A 20,343-nucleotide genomic window follows, 5' to 3' on the forward strand; every position below is an offset into this window, starting at 1 on the left:
CACACTCACAAACTGCCCCCGGCGCCATGTCATCTCATCAATGGCCAAGATCCAGAGATTATAAAACAAAGCTCCTGGAAGAGAGCAATGCAATTTTTCCTGGAACACGCGACTGCATTCATGGCCACACGACCTCTTTTACTCTAGCCCACTGATGTACCGAAAGCAGCACACATGTGTTTGGTTTTAACATACTTGCTTGTATTCTCTTATATATGGGCTTAAAGGGCCCCAGAATGAAATCAACAACCTTTACACACTTCTTATTGTGGTCAAAGATGCTTGCTGTTTGGATGGGTGTTTGAATATTATCTATAGTGAACTATTGTGAGCTACTTTATGAAAATTAAATGTATAAAAAATTGCAAAAAAAAAAAAAAGAAAAGTGGTCGGGGAGGCCAGGCCGCCTTGTCGGGGAGGCCAGGTGCTCTTGTGGCATTGACCTCACTGAGCCCTGGGCTTCCTTTTCTTTTTTTTTTTTTTTTTTTTTGCTTTTTTGGGTCACACCCAGCGATGCTCAGGGGTTACTCCTGGCTTTGCACTCAGAAATTACTCCTGGCAGTGCTTGGGGGACCATATGGGATGCCGGGGATCGAACCCGGGTCGGCCACGTGCAAGGCAAACGCCCTACCCGCTGTGCTATCGCTCCGGCCCCACCTGGGCTTCCTTTTCTGAACTCCAGAGTCCTCAGATCTTCAACCCACAAGCCAGGGCTGAGAGAGGAGCGAGCCAAAGCCGGCTCAGCGCTTACAGCAGACGGGGCTGGTGGGAAGAGGGGCTCCTGGACAGGTTCCCACGGAAGTTGAAGGGACATTTCTATTTTGATGTTATTTTTTGAATGGTCAGTTGCCAATCGAAAATACCCAGAGATGACCAAAAACATTGCACAACACTAAGAAGCTTTCCATGCAAATGTGTGGAAATAGGCTGGGGTGGGGCAGGCGGAAAGCCAGCCAGGGGCTGGGGAGGGGGTCAAAGGGCAGGAGTGAGGCGGGGGCTTCACTCTGAAACCCTTGGTTTGATCCTCGGCCGCATGGGGGCACCACTAGGACTGGCACCTGAGCACTGCTGGATATACACCCCACCCCCTGCCAGAGAGAGAGAGAGAGAGAGAGAGAGAGAGAGAGAGAAAGGGAGGAAGAGAGGGAGGGAGGGAGGGAGGGAGGGAGGGAGGGAGGGAGGGAGGGAGGGAGGGGGACAAATGCCATCCAGTCAGAAACTGTGGGACTAGGTCATCTGAATTTATTAAGATACCTCTTTTTTTTTTTTTTTTTTTTTTTTTTTTTTTTTTGCTTTTTGGGTCACACCTGGCGATGCACAAGGGTTGTTCCTGGCTCATGCACTCAGGAATTACTCCTGGCGGTGCTCAGGGGACCATATGGGATGCTGGGAATTGAACCTGGGTCTGCTGCATGCAAGGCACATGCCTTACCCATTGTGCTATCGCTCCAGCCCCAAGATACTTCTATTTTAATGGAACCTACTTCATAGGTAAGTTCTTTAAAAAATTCAACCTTTGAAACGGCAGATCCTGGAAAGCTACCTGTGGCTTATTCGATATGCCAGAAACAGTAACAAGTCTCACAGTGGAGATGTTACTGGTGCCCGCTCGAGCAAATTGATGAACAATGGGAGGAGGAGGACAGTGCTACAGTGCTTTTTTTGGGTCACACCTGAAAAGGGCGATGCACAGGGGTTACTCCTGGCTCTGCACTCAGGAATCACCCCTGGTGGTGCTCAGGGGACCCTATGGGATGCTGGGGATCGAACCTGAGTCGGCCATGTGCAAGGCAAATGCCCTCCCTGCTGTGCTATCGCTCCAGCCCCAACCTTTGAAATTTTCAAATGAAGCAGCATTGTGATTCTTATTGTTACCAAATAGAATAGCATATTGCATTTAATGAGATACAGTTTGCTTCATGCATTTAAACAAAATTTTCCCAAAATAGCACAATATAATTTCTCAAGGGAAGGCTTTTTTCTTTTTGGAGGTGGGCACCCCCAGTGGTGCTCAGGGGTTACTCCTTGCTGTGCAGAGGGGACCACGTGGGACGCCAGGGATCAAACTCAGGCTGGCAGCATGCAAGGCGAGCACCTACCCGCGGGGCTCTCTCCCGGCCCTGCCAAGGGAAGGCTTTCTGACCTGGTTCCCAATCAATTCCTTACGGGTTATTTTGTCTGTAGCTGAGAACATTCATTCTAACAGTCTGGAAAGGATAGATACGCAGAGATGCTCACAAGGTTCACATCCATCGAAGCATCGTTTTCTCTGGCTTGTATCAGTATAACTGCCCACATTCATGTGGGTGTGTGCTTGTGAGGTGTATTATCTTTCTGTGCCTGCTCCATTTATGGTGGAGGGATACTGCCGTGGGTAGGGTGATCGACCTCTATGGTCCCCCATATGACAGCGGGGTCGCGGTGGTGTCCCTGTCGTGGCGGGGTCGCGGTGGTGCCCCCTGCCATGCTCACAGAGCCCCAGGTTGTGTGTGTGCCTACCAGGGCGGCCCACCCTCTGCTCCGTGCTCACTCGCCCCAGTGCGGGGGATCACAGCCAGCAGAGTTGCGGGGGTCCCGCTCACACACGTACAGACAGAGCAGGTGCTCGGAGCCGCTGAGTGACCCCTCAGGGCGGGGCAGTGTCCGTGGGGCCGAGAGTTTGTGCCCTTGGGGCTGTCTGAGTCTCCCGGCCTCTGTCACGATACAGCCGCGGAGTCGGGTGGCTTTGACATCCTGAGAGCGTCTCTCCCAGCATCACTGTCATGACAACAGCCCGGGTTTATCTGAAGGGCAGAGGTCAGGGATCGGGGGATAGACCCCTGAGAACTCAGGTGCCCGACCCCTCAGTGAATTCGGAGGTCTGGAGAATGCCAAGATGTCCTTGCAAGGACAGTGCTGGGTGTAGAACCGCATGCATTTTGGGGAGGGGGCACATGCAGCAATGCTCAGGGATGACTCCTGGCTCTGTGCTCGGGGGTCACTCCTAGCAGGGCTCTGGGGACCAGACGGGGTGCTTGGAATTGAACCTGAGTTGCCTGCATGCAAGGCAAGCGCCCTACTCGCTCTACTCTCTCTCCCACTGGAGATGAACATTGCTCTGATCCCAAATACACAGAGAGAGAGAGAGAGAGAGAGACAGACAGACAGACAGACAGACAGACAGACAGACAGACAGAGACAGATGGAGAGGGAGAGGGACAGGGAGGGAGAGAGGGAGAGGGAGGGCCCTTGTTGATTCTGCATCACCTGGTCTCTCTCATCCACACCCCCCCCCCGCCCATTTCCAATGTGGGGGAGGGGTGGTTCCGGGCTCCCTCTGGCTGGGGCCACTGCAGCCCCCTCTGGCCAGAATGCCATGTCCCCATGGCGGCACTCGGTATCCTGGCTGGGGTGCCCGTGAGAGTGCTCTCCCCTCCTCCCTCCCCTCACAGCCCTGCCCCAGCTGCTCCCAGGCCCTTCCTGCTCTGACCCTACTGCAGCCCCAGCCCCTGCCCCACACCCCACCTCTCCTTTATTGCCCCCAGCCCCAGCACTTGATTCTTCCAGGGTTCAAGACTCTCAATACAGTTCTTCCCCTCTCCTCTCTAAAGTTCTGCTGCTCTGTCTCCAAACATTGGTCCAACTGGAAAACTCCTATGCAGCCTTCAAAACCCCTCCACGGGTCACCTCCCCTGGCAAGTCTTGGCTGACTTGACGCCGTTGAGCTACCGTGCTGCCTGGGCCACCCTGGGGGTGCTCGGGGGGCTCGCCCAGGTCATCCTCATTAGGGCCCGAGGCTGTGCTGGCACACTGGCAGGGACAGGTCTGACTCCCCTCCGCTCTCCCTGAGTGAGAGGGGCTCAGGGGTCAGGGGGTGTGTAGGGGCCGCACAGCAGGGGGGAGCAATATGCTCTGAGTTAGGGGCCCACGTCTCCCTTTTTTCTTTATGGGGGGCCACACCCAGCGATGCTCGGGGTTCCCCCTGGCTCTGCACTCAGGGATCACTCCTGGCGGTGCCCGGGGGACCAGATGGGATGCTGGGATTGAACCCGGGCCGGCCGTGTGCAAGCCCAGTGCTCTCCCCGCTGTGCTATCAGTCCCCTCCCCCCGGGCCCCCTCCCCACAGCCGCCTCCTCCTCTTGATGGCCTCCGGGTCGCAGCTCTGAGCACGCCTCACCTCTGCAGGTTCCCCAGGTGGCAGGACTCCGGGCCGCCGGGCCTGCACTGTGAGAAGCACTCGGCAGTGCTCTCGAGGCCAAACTGGTCGTAGTGGCCCCTGTTGACGACGCCCTGGCAGGTGTTCCTCGGCTGCTCATCTCGGCTTGGATTTTTGGAGACACTTCGCATGTCTGAGGGAGGAAGCCACAGTGAAGGAGTGGGTGGGGAGCCTGAGTGCTCCTGAGCTGACCCCTGACTCTCCCTGCCTCTGTTTCTCCCAAGGAGACCGTGTCCCCTTCTCAGAGGACCCGTTGAGATGCTCTGGAGAAAGGATGTATAAAAAGGGCTTGCACAAGCTCTCTGTGACAAAAGGTTTTTTGTTTTTTTACCACCTCCTCCAGGAAGTCTGCCTGGCTTTTCGACAGAAAGAGGGGGAGGAGGGGAAGAGACCCCCGCTCTGCACCCCCCACACCCAGAGCCACCGCCAGGCAGCAGGTGGACAGCACGACCCTGCCACACGCTCCCGAGGCAGTGGCCCACCCTGGCCCTCCCATGGGGAAAGTTCTAGGACCCTGCACAGGGGCCCTGTGGGGACCCACCTGGGCGTGCAGCCGCTCCCACACCCGCACAAACAGGCACCTGGGAGGGGCCTGGGTGCAGCCGGAGTGGGGAGTGGCCCCCAGAGCACCCAGGACAGAGGCCAGCAGGGCCGGTGGGGCTCCCAATGGCCCTGGAGAGGCAGCCTGGATAGGTGGGGCGCCCGAGGGTCTTGGTGGGGGTGGCCAGGGGTAGGGGGAGGACAGCCAGGCCAAGGGCACTGGGCCCCATCTCCGGGGCTGTGGGAACAGGACAGGGGGAGGGCTGAAGTCCGGCGCTGCCCCCCCTGCCCCCCGTGACAGGGAGCACTAACCGAGGCTGGGGGGCTCCTCAGGGCAGCCTGAGCACCCCCGACCCTCGGCCCCCCAGGCCTGGCCTGGGTGGGGTCAGTACTCACCCGAGGCCGCCAGCAGCGGCAGCAGCAGCAGCAGCCAGGCCTCCCGGGTCCCCGGCGGCCCCATCCTCGGCCAGCCCACCCTGCACGGCCGCGCTGGAGTGTCCTGCGTGTCCCTCTGGACCCCCACCCAGCCCTCCCTCCCACCCCGCCTCGCTACTTCCTCTCCCGCTCACCTTCCTCCGGGTGATTGTGAAACACAGCTACTGGGCGGAGTGTTCGGTGGCCCCGTCTCCGGCCCCCTCAGAGGCTCCAGACCATCACTGGGGGCGGGGGGGCCTGGAGTTGGTGGGCACTGGGGGGTCAGGGACCCCTGGGGGGCAGGGGACGGCAAGGCAGTGTGCCAAGGACCCCCGGTCAGCCCATCGTCCCCCCACTGGGGCCTGGCTCAGCTTCAGGAGCCCCACCAGCAAGGGGCCTGCTCAGCCGGACCGTGGGGGCTTGTTGCCATGGAGACCCCACCAGGAGGAGGAGGAGGAGGAGGAGGAGGAGGAGGAGGAGGAGGGTGCAGAAGGGGTTCCTTCCCCCTCGGGCACCCGCTGGTTTGCAGATGAGCTGGGGCCTGGACAGAGGGGCCGGTCCAGCCTCCCCCCCCCCCCACTGGACCGCAGGAGAGGCTGGAAGGGAGGGGGATGGCTCTGGTGCAGCCCCCAGACTGCTGTCTGTCTGTCTGTCTGGCCTTCTTCCTTCTGGTCCTGGTGCTCTCTGCCCCCCCCCACACACACCCTCTGCCTGTCCCCGCCCGACCCGCAGGCCTCTGAGGAGCCTCAGGGAGCCCCACGGCTCTCTGCCCCCCGCCCCCCACCCCCACGCCCTAGCATCCTCAGCCGTCTCCGTACGATACAACATCACTTTTGAGAATCTGTAGTTCCGTGGCTCACGGTGCATCTGCAGCACTGTGCAACGCCACTCAGCAATTCTCGGACATTTTCATCGTCACCCAAAAAGAGATCTTCTGTCCATCGGCAGTACCTCGCCTTCCCCAAATCCAGTCCCTTTTGTCTCTGCGGATTTCCTGCTGCTGCCGCTGGCTGACCCTCCCTGCTGAGAAGTGCGGGGTCAGGAGGCCCCCGGTGGTGGCTCACCACTGACCCCTGCAGGAAGCGGGAGCGGCAAACAACGCATGGAGCACTCAGATGAGACGCCACCTCTGCAGGGGCGGGGAAAAAGGGCCCCGGCACCCCTCGATCTGGGGCCCGGGAGAGCAGACGGGCCGACCCAGCCGCTTCCTTTTTTATGTGTCAGCAGAAAGGCCGCATCCGGCGGGCTTGGGAAGGGCTGTGAGCAGCAGGTGGACCCTGACCTGGAGCCCACAGCTTCCTCCACAGGGAGGTGGGGGCGGGAGGGAGCCCCGAACCCGCCACTTCCTCGAAGCAGCCTCCCTGGCCTGACACCTCCCTCCCAGCTGGACAGACCCGAACTGACCAGGAGACCTGCTGGGCCTGGCACGGACCCCTCCTGGCACGGACCCCTCCGGCCCTGGGTGCTGGGAGGGCCCAGACACTGTACAAAGAAGGGTCTGGAATCTGCAGGTCAGGTCCGGGGCCCCGCGGGAGCGGTCAGGGCACCATCCCGGCCTGTGTGAGACGCCGCAGCGTCAGGAGCCACGAGAGGCAGGTCAGAAGCAGATGCTCAGGAGCACTTTGATTTTCCCTTTTTTGTTGTTATAGGAGGCCACACCCAGTTGTCAGGGCCCTGGGGACCCAGGCTTCTCCTGTTTGTGTGTATGTGTGTGTGGGGGGGGTGTCTGGGTCTGTGTGTCTATCTGTGTGTCTGCGTATGCATGTGTATGTGAGTATGTGTGTCTGTGTGTGTCTGTGTGTGCCTGTGTGTATGTCTGTGTGTGTGCATGTGTATATGTGAGTTTTTGTATCTGTGTGTGAATGCATGTGTGTGTGCATGTGTGTCTGTGCGTACGTGTATGTGAATGTGTGTGCTCGTGTGCATGTGCGTGTGCATGTGTGGGGTGTGTGTGTGTGTGTGTGTGTGTGTGTGTGTGTGTGTGTGTGTGTGAAGCGTGTGCTCAGCCCTTGAGGCCCGGCTCTGGTCCTCAGTGCTCTTTCTAGTGAGACCATCGGAGGGGTGCGCCCTCTGTCTGAGGGTGGGGCGGGGCTCCTGAGGAGACCCCGAGAGCAAGGCCGGTGCCGGGTGCGGGGACACCCTCCTGTGGAGACTGGGAGTCCGTGGACGGGGGCTGGCTCTGAGGAGGCCAGGAGGGGAGTCCAGAGATCTGTTGTCTGTCCTCAGGCCTGGGGAAAGCTGGAAGCAGAGGCCAGGAGGAGAAGCAGAGGCAGGCGTGGGAAGGAGGGGGCGCGCGGAGCTTCCACACACCCAGATCCCTGCAGGCACCCTCCCCTGGCACTGCCAGCTGCCCCCACTGTGCAGACGGCTCGTGCCCGTCCATGCAAACCAGAGCCCAGGCCCTCCCACGTGCCTCCAGGGCCCTGCCTGGAAAGGGGCGGAGGGAGACCAGAAGGGGCCAGGAAGCTCAAGGGGTGGCCCTGCCGCCCCCCCCCACCCACTCTGGGCTTCTGGAAGGCCCAAGCAGTAGTGGTCAAAGGGGTCCCCTCTGCAAAAGAAAAAAAAGTTAAAAAAAAAGGGGGGCTGGAGCGATAGCACAGCGGGTAGGGCGTTTGCCTTGCACGTGGCCAACCCAGGTTCGATTCCCAGCATCCCATATGGTCCCACGGCACCACCAGGAGTAAAAAAAAAAAAATCCTACATAGATTCGCAGATTTCATGCTAGCCAATGGTGAAAAATAACGACTTTTTTTCCTGTGAAGTCAGGAACAAGACAGGGTTGCCCACACTCACTACGTCTATTTAATGCCATATATGACGCTTTAACCAGAGCTATTCGCGACCTAAAGAAGAAATGAAAGGAATCCAGGGGTCCGAGCGATAGCACAGCAGGTAGGGTGCTTGCCTTGCACACAGCCAGCCCGGGTTCAATCCCCAGAACCCCACATGGGACTCCAAGTTTAGGAGCAATCCTTGAGCACAGAGCCAGGAGTAAACCCTGACACAGCCCATAAACCAAAATAAAAATAAAATAAGAGGAATCCAGGTCTAGGGGAAAAAAGAAGCAGGAGTATCATCATTTGCAGATGATATGAAATAAATGGGCCGGAGCGATAGCACAGCAGGTAGGGCGTTTGCCTTGCATGCGGCCGACCCGGGTTCGATTCCTCCGCCCCTCTCAGAGAGCCTGGCAAGCTACTGAGAGTATATCACCTGCACGGCAGAGCCTGGCAAGCTACCTGTGGTGTGCTCAATATGCCAAAAATGGTAACAAGTCTCACAATGGAGACGTTACTGGTCCCCGCTCGAGTAAATCGATGAGCAACGGGGTAACGGTGACAGTGACAGTGATATGAATAAATATGAAACATGCTAAAGACAATTTCAGGGACTTTAGAAACACTGAGGCCAGCAAGTGGCTGGTCCCAAGATCCGTATTCAGAACTGCCCCAGACCCGCAGGCAGATCAGGAAGAAAGTGCACCCACGAACAGGTGTGTTAGGAAAAAAAAAATCCAGGACCGAATTTCAAAAAGGAGACAAAAGCTCTGTATAACGTAAACGATAAGAAATGATCAAAAGACAGAAGAAAAAATTAAGACACAGACATCCATGTACAAGGGTGTAGAAATTTAATAAGTTCAAATGCCCATTTTACCAAAAGCAATGTACAGACCTCATGCAATCCAAATAAACTTCTAAAGGCATTTTAACAGGGAACAGAATAAAAATACTAAGGCTGACACGGAAACTTAAAAACTCATTTTTGAGTTTTTAAAAAAACTAATTTTGCCCGTCCTGAGGAAGAAAGAAAACTCAAGATATCAGATGGTCTGGCTTCAAATTATACTACAAAGCTACGTTTGTAGCTACATTACAATTGCCTGGAATAGAATTAGACACAGGGGTCACTGGCATAGAACTGAAAGTCCATACAACAAAATGCACGTATTAGTCAATATTTAATCTACGACAAAGGATCTCAGACTGTACAGTGGAGAAGGAGTCTCTTCAACGAGTGTGGCTGGAGAAGCTGAACAGACACAGGTGAAAGCATGAGGCTGAGCCCCCTCTCACTCAGACGCAGAAATAAACTCAAAGTGGACGAAAGGCCGGAACGTAATGCCCAAACGATCAAGTTCACATAAGCTAACATAGGTGAAACATACATGACATTAGTATGAGAGATATTAGGGGGGACCTGACCCCGGCAATAAGGGAAATGAAACCACAGGCGAACACCTGGGACTTATTAAACTGGAAAGCAGAAGAAAATGCAAATGGAATACAAAGGCAGTGCAGTGAACTGGAGAAGGAATTTGTTTTGCAGGGGTGGGGAGTGCGGGTGCACACACCAAACCATGCTCGGGGCTCACTCCTGGCTCTGCACTCAGAGATCATTCCTGGCAGGCCCTGAGATGTATGTGTGGGGGGAGTGGGAAGGGGAGGGGAACCATATGTGGTGCTGGGGATCAAACTCCGGCTGGCGCGTGCCAGGCAAGTGCCCTACCTGCAGTGCTATTGCTCCCACCCTGGAAAAAAGAAGTTTGACCTCATTCGTCTGGTAAGAGGTCAATTCATATCCAAGATATGCAAGGAATTCATACTAGAACCACCAAAATCCCTAACTCAATCCAAAACTGGGCAGAAGATCTGAGTAAATATTTCTCCAAAGAGGACATGCGGGTGGCCAGTCAGCATGTCAAAATGCTAATTGTTGGGGCCAGAGCAACAAGTATACAGCAGGCAGGACATTTGCTTTGCATGCAGCTGACCAGGGTCTAATCCCCGACATCCCATATAGACCCCTGAGTGCAGCCAGGAGTAATTCCCGAGTGCAAAGCCAGGAGTGACTCCTGAGCATTGCTGGGCATGGCCCCAAAGCCCCAAAATAAAGAACTAAAATGCTCATTAACCCTGAACACCAGGGAAACGAAACCTCTGGCCAGGGAGAGCGACTCACGAAAGCAGCTGTAACACATGTCAGAAGGCGTATGAGGAGCAAGGAGCCATGAGCACTGCGAGCAGGAGTAGACATTGGTGCCAGCATCTCGGAGAGTGGCAGGAGCTGCTTGCAGAAGCTAGCTAGCATATGTGCTCTGTCCAGAGAAGATGAAAACACCCACACAGAAAGTCATGTCCACCCACGTCAGCTGCAGCTCTGGTTACAGTTGCTGAGATGAGGGAGCAGCCCGCGTGCCCAGGGAGAAATGATGGGACAAAGAGGATAGGATGTGGTGGAATACTATGCAGCTATCAAAAAGATGACCCATGGCCATTTACAACCAAAGGAAAGGAGCTTGACAGACAAACATGAAATAAGTCAGAAGGGGGGCGGGGGGGGAAGAGTAGGGCAATGGCACCTCGGTGTGAAATGTAAGGAGACAGAATTGATGAGCGGTAAAGTACAGGGAAGAGACAGACAAGCAGACAGTGAGGCGAGAACTAAGGGTGCCTGGGCGGGGAACAGGAGTGGGGACGGGTGCTGGTGAGTGAGTGAGGCCCTCTCAGGGGCGACCGGGAGCTGGAGCTGAGCAGCCCTGCCCGTCCCCTGCTGCCCGATGCCCGCCCTGAGCCCACACAGTGTCCTTCTTTCCTCCCCCTCACTGCAGTCCCCAGAGACGGAGCTTCTCGGCCAAGGACTCTCCTGCTGTTCATGGTTCCTGATGGTCCCCGAGGTTTCCCGTCCATATAACGTCTCAGAAACATCTCAGAAGCGAAGACCCCAAAACATTTACCTTAATTTGTTACGAGAAAACAGCTACTGATTTTTATTAAGTTCTTCTTTATACTCTTCTACAGCTTCCACGTTCTCTATCGTAAACACATACTTTTTAATATCAAAAGATGAACAAACTGGCAATAAAAAATGAAATCCCTTACAAAAAAAAAAGACAGGAGGAAAATCCCACCCATTTTTAAGGCGGAGATCCAGATCAAATACTGCCTCCTACGAGAAGTCCTCCTGGATTCCCAAGTAAGGAATAAGGGCTCCTGAAGCTTCTGGAGTTCTTGTCTCTGACACGCCTCACGTGTCAGACTGAGCGATGCCAAGGAGGAGTGACCAGGTCTGTTGGTCCCAATTGGTGTCCAAAAGAACGAACTGTGATGAGCTCACGGCTGGGGGGCGGAGCGGGGTGCGCCCCCTGGCCTCTGTCTGGCTGTGCAGTGCTGCAGTGAGGTGCCCCCTTGACAGCTCCTGCTGCAGGAGAGTGGAAAGGCCAGCCCCGGGGTGGGGGCTCCGAGCACTGAGCAGGGGGCGCAGTTGAGGAACAGCTGGCCTTGCCCTGCTGACTCAGGGGCAGGCACAGGCCCACCCGGCAGGCCCCCGTGGCCCCTGGGACCTTCCGCCCCCAAAGCAGTGCTGGGACTGGGTCCCGGGCTGTGGGGGGCGGGAGGGGAAGGGCTGCCCTGGGCAGCGGAGAGCGACTGTGAGAGCGGCAGCAGAAAGGCCTCAAGCCTCCCAAGCCGGGGCGTCCCCAGGCCCACCCGGGGCCCGCGGGAGTCGGCTCTGAGGTCCAGGCGGCGGCTAGATGCGGCCCGACGAGGTGCTGCCCGAGCTGATGGGCAGCCTGGCGCTGTCCGAGTTGCTCTTGAGAGAGGAGGAGCCGGCCCGGGCCTGCAGCCGCATGGACCAGTACCAGAGGAAGATGAGGAAGCCTGCGGGGAGAGGGGCAGGGCTCAGCGGGCGCGCGCGCACGCGCACACACACACACACACACACACACACACACAGAGGCACATACACAGGCACACACAGGCGCACACAGGCATGCATGCACACACAGGCACGTACGCACACATGCACACAGGTACACACGCACACACACAGGCACGTACACAGGCACACACAGGCATACACAGGTATGCATGCACACACAGGCATGTACGCACACATGCACACACATGTACACGCACGCACACATGCATACACACATGCGTGCACACATGCATAAACACATGTGCACACACATACACATATGCACATGCATGCACATGCACACACACACACATGCATATGCACACAAGAGCACCCAGACAGAGCAGCTCAGAACCCCTACACTGGGCTGTGATGACCAAGTCCTCCCTCCCTGCACAGCCAAGAGCAGCGTGGGGAGCAGTGTCTGTCCAAGGCGGGGGTGCAGGGGGCCCCCATGAACATGACCCTCATGACCCTCAGGTACACCCTCAGGGTACCCCCTGCCCATTCTCCAGGCTGAGCTCCAGGCCTGCACACAGGAAAGGGGACGCCCCGCTTTTCTTGTTTGGGTATTTGGGTCACCCCTGGCGGTGCTCAGGGGTTACTCCTGGTTCAGTGCTCAGGGATTGCTCCGGGTGGGGGCGCCGGGGATCAAGGCTCTATGCAGGGCAAGCGCCCTACCAGCTGTACTATCACTCTGGCCCTGGGTGCCCCCGATCCAGGCACGGGGAGACTGAGGCCAGGCTGCCGCCAGCATCTCTGCGCACCCGGCCCGCCTACCTTGGAAGGAGGTGATGATGCTGAAGATGTAGAGCACCGCCAGCTGGAAGGTGCCGGAAGCGAAGGAGAAGAAGACCAAGGCCCAGGGCAGGCCCAGCACCAGGCTGAGGCCCAGCAGCGTCAGCACGTGTGGCCACTTCTGGGCGTGGGGGCGCAGCCGCAGGATCTGCAGCACCATGGTGCCCAGCATGGCCGTGTTGAACAGGAACACCAGGCTGAAGAGGCCCAGGTTGGTGACGTGGCCCACCAGCGAGTCGCGGAGCCAGCACCTGCGGGCGGGCGGGCACCACTCAGCGCCAGCACCTCGGGCCGCAGGGAGCACCTAGGAGCCACCTAGAACCCGGCCCAGGAGCACACCGGCCAGAAACACACGGCAGAAACACACGGCAGAAACACATGGTCAGAAACACATGCCAGAAGCACACGGCAGAAACACGGCAGAAACACGGCAGAAACACACGGCCAGAAGCACCGGGGCTCTGGTCTTTCCCGTTCTCATTCTCACTCTCTCTCTGAGAGCAGAGTCAGGGAGGAGCCACTGCCTCTGTCTTTCTCTGTGTGTCTGTCTGTTTCTCTCTCTGTGTCTGTCTCTCTTTCTTTCTCTCTGTGTCTGTGTCTCTATCTCTGTCTCTCTCTGTGTCTCTGTCTCTTTCTCTGTGTGTGTGTCTATCTCTCACTCTGTGCGTGTGTATGTCTGTCTGTCTGTCTGCCTCTCTCTCTGTCTCTCTGTCTCTCTGTCTCTCTCCCTGTCTCGCTCGGGCCCCACTCTGCATTCTCCCCCTGGTCTACTCACTAAGTATAACCCGAGAGGCTGGTTTTCCTGCCGATATTGTTGACGAGTGAGTCCAGAAACATTTAGGGGGACATGCTAGGTGATTCGCAAAGAAATCCTCAGTCGTGTCACAGACACGTGACGCACATCCACACACCCCCCAGCACCGTCAGCTCACAGCCTCATGAACGACCCACGAGCCGGGGGCCACGGAGACGGCGCCCTCCCAGCCGGGCGAGGGACCCTGGGTTGAGTCGGGGAGCGGCCAGAGCAAATGGGGGGCTGGGGTTCCGCCACGTGGACCTTCCCCCAGCTTGTGCAGGATCGCCCCGCGCTGGGCTTCCATCAAAGCACTGGGCCCAAGGAACATTCTGGAGCTTCTCTGCTCCCTCATTCTCCCACTCGCAAACGGGGAGACGAGATCCCGGGGTGGGCGGGGGCTCGGCAAGGCCAGTGGCCACAGAGGGGCAGACCCAAGCCAGGCCCTGGCGGGGTTGCTGGCCCATGCAGCCGGGACCCAGGCTGCGCCCTGCCACCCCCGCCTCGCCGCCCCAGGCCCGCCGCCCCACCCCCACTCACATGGACGGGTAGGTGACGCTCTCGTGGGCCCCGCGCACGGCCAGGGTGAGGGGGCCGTAGTTGTTCACATCCACCAGGGCCACCAGGGTCACCAGCAAGAGGGGGAAGCCTGCGGGGACATGGCAGAGGGTGTTTCTGTGGGGGGCATCTCTGCCGGCCTCACCCCTGCCCCTGCCGCCCGCGGGGCCCTCTCGGCTGGGGGACAGAGGCCGCAGGAGAAGTGGGAGATGCAGACAGGTCACGCTGGACGGGACACTCCCAGGATGGGGGCTTGGCCTCGCCCCTGAGCTGGAGGGGGCCCCCGTGTGCCGTGAAGCCGGGGGAAGGTCCTGGGTGCCCGAGGCAGCAGGTGCCCTGGAGCGTGCGGGGCACAACCTGCACATCCAAACCAGGCGGCGGAGGGCGGTGGGGCACAGGCTCGCCAGCCACCTTCCTAACGGGGACCCGAGGACACAGGCGGGGAGGCAGCACCCAGAGCCACGCCCGGGGCCCCCCCGCGCACTCACCCCAGCCCACGATGCTCAGCTTGAGCAGGTAGCCGGGGACGTAGGTGCCGAAGACTTCCACCACCAGCCGGTACAGGTTGTAGCCCTCAAGGCCCATCCAGGTGAGGCAGGCCAGCAGGGAGAAGTGCAGGAAGATGGCGCTGGCCCGGCAGCCCGCCTCCGAGCCCACCAGGGCCACCGGCTCGCTGAGCAGGAAGCTCACGTCCAGCAGGAACACGGCCAGCAACAGGTTCATGTGCACCTTGATGGTATAGTCCCGCCCCTTCCGCCTGCACAGGGCAAGTGGGGTCACAGGGTCACCTCGATGTGCCCACGCTTCCTCCTCCAGGCAGCCCTCTCTGATTACACACACACACATATACACACACACACACACACACACACACTCCCTATCCTATTCTTTTTTTTTTTTTTTTTTTTTTTGCTTTTTGGGTCACACCCGGCGATGCACAGGGGTTTCTCCTGGTTCTACACTCAGGAATTACTCCTGGCAGTGCTCAGGGGACCATATGGGATGCTGGGATTCAAACCCGGGTCGGCCGCGTGCAAGGCAAATGCCCTACCCGCTGTGCTATCGCTCCAGCCCCCCTATCCTATTCTTGAGGCTGTGCTCTCAGACCTGAGCACCGTATGTGCACTCAGCAGCCACCTTGCCCTGACCGTGAAGAGGGCAAATCTGCTGCCCTCCCTGGCCCCAAGCTCCCGAGGTGAGAGGGAAAGATGCACCACAGCCCGCTGAGTGACCAGCTGCACGCGTGGGCGTCTGTCTGCCCAGGGGGTGCAGGTCTGCTGCGCCCAGCGAGCCCCAAACAGCCAGACCATCCTCACGCCCCCCCACCGCCCCCTGACCACCCACCCACCCCTCACTGCCCCCTGCTGCCCTGAGCACCCCACACTCCCACCGTGCCTGCACCTGGCGTCCGCCACTGCCTGTCCAGCGGCTGCAGTGACCACCAAGAGGGGGCAACTGTCCAGGGCGGATCTCTGGCTGGGGCGCCCAAAAATGGAGGGACCCCCGGCCCCTCGAAGGCCGTACCTGGAGCAGAAGTGGGTGCCGATGGTGAAGACGCAGGCCAGGGCGGAGACCACACAACCCACGTAGGACAGCAGGGATAGGTAGTGCCTGTGCACGGCGTCCAAGTCCACGGAGGGGGCCTGTGGGCGGGGCGGGGGCGGGGTCAGGGCAGTGGGCGGGGCCGCGGGCGCGCAGGGGGCAGGGCAGGTGCTCCCCGGCTTCGCCCCTGCCTGGTGTGGAGCAGAAGCCGAGTTTCCTGTTCCCCAGAGGGGTCAGTGGCGGGAGGAGACCCGCCCGAGCCTGTGTCTGTCCCTCAAGGGTGCGGCAGGGGGCACCCACGCCCAGGGGGCTTCCGCCCGGCTGGACAGCCCCTCTGAGAGCTGGGAGGTCACCCGGGGTTCTCGGCGGCTGGCAGCGTGAACCAAGGCACAACAGCTCCAAAACTGCCTGCAAGCTGGGTCTCTGCCCCCCTGAGGGTCTCTGCCCCCCTGAGGGTCTCTCTGGCCCCCTGCAGGGTCTCTGTCCACTTCACATCCACTCTCGTCCCGGGGCACTGGAACCTGTGCTCACTGGCTGCAGTAAGCAGGAAGGACCAGAGCCTCCACGGATAAGCTGTGTGATCCCATGCAGCGTCCTTAGCCTCTCTGAGCCTCTGCGTCAGCGTCCACTAAATGAGAGTGGAGGGGCCCCCGGGGTCGGTGTGAGGGGGCCCGCGGGGGGCGCTCACCATCAGCAAAGCGAAGTAGGTCAGGTGGGTGCAGTGGCAGGACGTCTGCGTCTCCTGGCGGATGGTCTCACAGCCGGCATCACTCCAGCTCCCCCGGCTGCTCACTGAGGAGGTGGCGGGGGTGGCGGGGGGGGGGAGTGCGGATTCAGCCCAGGGTCTGGCCCACAATCCCTCCCACCCACCCCACACACCAATGCATGACTCTTCTGAGCCTTTATTCTGCCTCACAGATCTCCCTAGCTGCCATCACCCCCTCCTCCAGGAAGCCCTCCTGGGTTCGCCCCGCCTTCCGGGATGCCTTTCCTCCTCTAGATTCTGGACCCAACCTGGGGACGCCTCATACTCACATGTCGGGTCCTCGACCCAGAAGACACATTGGAGAGTCGTGTTCTTCTGCAAGGACAAGAAAGGAGAAGGGCAGTTCCTTTTCCGTCCCCCCACGACAGTCCAGGTCGAGAAAGTGGCCCCCAGCCCCATCTTAGTCACCACTGGTGGGTGGCTTCACTCACCGGCTGGGGCAGGTGCTGGAAGGTGAGCACCACGGGCTCCGAGAGGCCAGCCACCTTGGTGTCCTGCACGACGATGCCCAGCACCTTCTCCCCCAGGACCTGGCTGGAATTCTCATCCTAGATACACAGGATGGGGGCGAGAGCTTGGAGGGGGCTCAGGGCCGGGAGGAGAAGACAGATGGGGGGGAGGGCTCCTGGCTGCTCCCCTGACCTCCCGCTGAGGTGCAGGCTCCCTCTGCAAACATTCCTTCAGGGGGCGCCCACTCTGGAGTCAGGACAATGCCGCTCCCAGCTCTCTGGGCCCCGGGCATGCTGTTCCCAGCTCCCTGGGCCCCCTGCAGGCTGTTCCCAGCTCTCTGGGCCCCTCTGCAGGCTGTTCCCAGCTCTCTGGGCCCCCTGCAGGCTGTTCCCAGCTCTCAGGGCCCCCTGCAGGCTGTTCCCAGCCAGCTCTCTGGGCCCTGTTAAGGCTGTTCCCAGCTCTCTGAGCCCCCTGCAGGCTGTTCCCAGCTCTCAGGGCCCCCTGCAGGCTGTTCCCAGCTTTCTGGGCCCCCTGCAGGCTGTTCCCAGCTCTCTGGGCCCTGTTAAGGCTGTTCCCAGCTCTCTGGGCCCCCCTGCAGGCTGTTCCCAGCTCTCTGGGCCCCTGCAGGCTGTTGCCAGCTCTCTGGTCCTTGTTAAGGCTGTTCCCAGCTCTCTGGGCCCCGGGCATGCTGTTCCCAGCTCTCTGGGCCCCCTGCAGGCTGTTCCCAGCTCTCTGGGCCCCCTGCAGGCTGTTCCCAGCTCTCTGGGCCCCCTGCAGGCTGTTCCCAGCTCTCTGGGCCCCCTGCAGGCTGTTCCCAGCTATCTGGGCCCCTCTGCCATGTAGCTGTGTTTTCCGCTTCCCTCCTGTGCTCGCCTGGCTTGGCCTCCCCTGCCCGCCTCCCGCCAACCACACGGGACGCCTCTCCTGGGGCAGGGCCCACCTGGAACAGGGCCTGGCTGCTGAAGTCCACCAGCAGCAGCCTCTTGGCCGACGCGCTGCTGCGGCCTCTGGTCTTCTGGAAGATGGCGCGGGGCAGCCGCACGGAGTACTCCAGCACCTCGCTCTGCTCTTCCTGCAAACCGGGTCCTTCAGGGCTCAGCCCGGGGAGCAGCCAGGCCCGGCCGTGCAGGCTGGACACTGCGTGGCCGAGGGCACCCCGCCTGGGTCCGGACAGCCCCTCCCCACCCCTCTCCCTGCCCCAGGCAGGCTCGTGGCGGAGGGGGTGGCTTCCCGTGACAGAGCTCAGCTCCGTCCCCCGCATCCTGGTCGGGTGGGCCACTGGGACCGGGGGCAGATTCCCACTACCCGGGTCCGTGCCAGGGGCGGCCCCCAGGCCGGGGTCACGGCAGGCCGGGTGGGAGCTGGTCTCTGCTCACACGGAGCGTGACCCCGTGTTCCCCGGGCACTGTGCAGGCAGGGTCGGCCCCTGCCTGATGCCGGGGCGGGCCGTGTCCACCCCTCCTGACCTCCTGCCGGGAGCGGATGTGCAGGTCCTGCAGGCTGGCCGCGGGCCCCAGCTTCCACACGGTGGCGTTCACCCGGTCTTCCTCGAAGGACACCGAGTCCCCAGGGAACTGGACCGAGGTCAGCTTGGACTCCAGGTCCTGCAGCTGCCTGGTGGGGAGAGAGAGGGGGGTGACGGCCGCGCCCTCGGGGACCAGGCAGTGTGGGGAGAGGTGGCCAAGGGCCCCGTCCTGTCCCCGGGTGCAGGAGCTGGAGGGCCCACCCGCCCATACACTCACTGGCCAACGGGCGTGGGCGGGAGCCGCCGCCCGCCCCTCCCCGGCTGCCTCAGGAGCTGGCTCAGCCGCTGAAGGTCCCGTTTCAGCTCACACATGTCCACCGAGGCATTGTGGGAGGCGGCCTGGGGGGGGTCTGGGAAGACAGACAGACTGATCCCTAGGGCTGTGCCCAGGTTCCTGCAGCACCCCAGCCCCCCACGGGCCATCTGCCCTGAGAGCATCGGCCCCTGCCCCCACAGAGGTGAGGCTGTGGAGGGAGTGGCCGGCAGCCAGAGCTCACGCCCACCAGGTGCCTCAGGCCTGTCCCCGCCAGGCCCCCTGCAGGGACAGGAGGCTTGCGTGGGCCCCAGGCAGCTCCGTCACCAGCTCCAGCCCCTCAAGGGTCAGGTGAGGTAGACACATGGGGAAGTGGGTGGCCTGGGCGGCCACACCTGAGTTCCTGAGACGGGACAGGACTTGCCGTCCGGGACTGTCCAAGAAAATCTCTCCCAGGCTGTCTGTGCTGTGCAGGGCTGGGGTGCGTGGTCGTGCCGGGCCCCCGAGTGGGGGGCAGGATCCTAGCCTCGCCCGAGAGGGGCCCCGTCCCGTGCCCGAGTGGTCCCGCTTCTCCCCTGCCCTGCCCCCGCCACACACACTTGAGCATTTTCTTCTGTTTTGCTTCTGTATTTTTGGGGGGGTCACAGTGGGCAAGGCTTAGGACTTACTCCTGTCTCTGTGCTCCGGGATCACTCCTGGGCACTCAGAGATTGTGGGGCGCCAGGGATTCAACCCAAATCAGCTGTGTGTGAGGCAAGCGCCCTGCCTGCTGTGCAGTCTCTCTCTCTCTCTCTCTCTCTCTCTCTCTCTCAGTCTCTTCCTCTCTCTCTCTCATACACACACTCTTACACTCTCGCACACACTCTCTCACATACACGCTCACACTCTCTATCTCACACACTCATACACACTCTCACACACTCTCTCACACACACACTCTCTCATATACACTCACACACACTCTCCATCTAACATGATCTCACACACTTACACACATACTCTCTGACACACACACTCTCACACATTCACACACTCTCACACACACTCTCTCACACACTCTCACACACACTCACACACTCTCATACACTCTCACACACTCACATACTCACACACTCACACACACTCACACACTCTCTCACACATACTCTCACACATACACTCACACACACATTCACACACCCTCTCTCATACACACACTCTTTCACACACACTCTCTCACTTACACCCTCTTTCTCACACACACACCTTTACACACTCTCACACACACACACTCACACACACATGCTCTCTCATATACACACCCCTGTATTTTCATGGCCCGAGCTGCTAACAGATGTAAGGCGCCGCCCCCGCCCCCACGTTACCCCACCCCTGCCAGGCTGCTCTGAAGGAATCAGCATCAGGGAGACCCAGTCCGGCCACCCCACGGAGGGAGACTCCAGCCCTCCCTGCCCCCACCCTCCGCTGGCCTCGGCACCTGGCACACCTGGGCAGCTCCGTCTGTGCCTCAGTGCCCGGCTGTGCTTGCTTCTGACCACGGACCTGACCAGTTCCCCACCCCCACCCGCCCCAGCCTGCACCCCTGCTTCCTCTCCTGCTCCCTCTCTGTGGGGTGGGGGGGCAGCACGTCAGGCAGCTGGGACTGGCACGGCGTCCCTCAGGCATCCTCCTTCCCGTCTCCCGTGTGTGGCCGCGGCCTCCCACCCCCGCTTTGGGCCACCGGCTCCTTCCCCTGCTCCGATGGTCCTGTTCTGCCTTCCATGGCGGCCTGCCCGCAGAGCCCCAAGACACGCACCCCAATCCGGAGACC

The 20,343-nt window shown here is 59.9% G+C and overlaps 2 protein-coding genes across 12 annotated transcripts in view; both read right to left on the reverse strand.

Moving 5' to 3' along the window:
• ADGRG3 (adhesion G protein-coupled receptor G3) overlaps nucleotides 1-6,179 on the reverse strand; it is a 17,176-nt gene extending 10,997 nt beyond the window's left edge. The window contains exons 1-3 of one of the 4 annotated variants that reach the window (XM_055145425.1): nucleotides 5,132-5,245; nucleotides 4,737-4,973; nucleotides 4,157-4,328 (exon numbers count right to left, since the gene is read on the reverse strand). In XM_055145425.1, the coding sequence (XP_055001400.1) occupies nucleotides 4,157-4,328; nucleotides 4,737-4,973; nucleotides 5,132-5,195 (473 nt within the window). In that variant the 5' untranslated portion in view covers nucleotides 5,196-5,245. Of the gene's footprint in view, nucleotides 1-4,156; nucleotides 4,329-4,736; nucleotides 4,974-5,131; nucleotides 5,246-5,304; nucleotides 5,595-6,100 lie in introns of those variants that run through there. The other 3 variants (XM_055145427.1, XM_055145428.1, XM_055145426.1) reach the window with 3 other exon arrangements.
• A 2,584-nt stretch (nucleotides 6,180-8,763) lies between these two features.
• The window catches only part of ADGRG1 (adhesion G protein-coupled receptor G1), a 28,979-nt gene continuing 17,399 nt past the window's right edge, over nucleotides 8,764-20,343 (reverse strand). For all 8 annotated transcript variants that reach the window (XM_055145419.1, XM_055145422.1, XM_055145421.1 and 5 more), the window contains exons 4-14: nucleotides 18,498-18,630; nucleotides 18,222-18,369; nucleotides 17,696-17,827; nucleotides 16,737-16,853; nucleotides 16,575-16,620; nucleotides 16,228-16,331; nucleotides 15,522-15,640; nucleotides 14,486-14,754; nucleotides 13,980-14,088; nucleotides 12,629-12,897; nucleotides 8,764-11,808 (exon numbers count right to left, since the gene is read on the reverse strand). In XM_055145419.1, coding sequence (XP_055001394.1) covers nucleotides 11,678-11,808; nucleotides 12,629-12,897; nucleotides 13,980-14,088; nucleotides 14,486-14,754; nucleotides 15,522-15,640; nucleotides 16,228-16,331; nucleotides 16,575-16,620; nucleotides 16,737-16,853; nucleotides 17,696-17,827; nucleotides 18,222-18,369; nucleotides 18,498-18,630 — 1,577 coding nt within the window. In that variant the 3' untranslated portion in view covers nucleotides 8,764-11,677. The remainder of the gene's footprint in view (nucleotides 11,809-12,628; nucleotides 12,898-13,979; nucleotides 14,089-14,485; nucleotides 14,755-15,521; nucleotides 15,641-16,227; nucleotides 16,332-16,574; nucleotides 16,621-16,736; nucleotides 16,854-17,695; nucleotides 17,828-18,221; nucleotides 18,370-18,497; nucleotides 18,631-20,343) is intronic.

Source organism: Sorex araneus, chromosome 8, assembly GCF_027595985.1.
Source record: "Sorex araneus isolate mSorAra2 chromosome 8, mSorAra2.pri, whole genome shotgun sequence".
Taxonomy (NCBI): domain Eukaryota; kingdom Metazoa; phylum Chordata; class Mammalia; order Eulipotyphla; family Soricidae; genus Sorex; species Sorex araneus.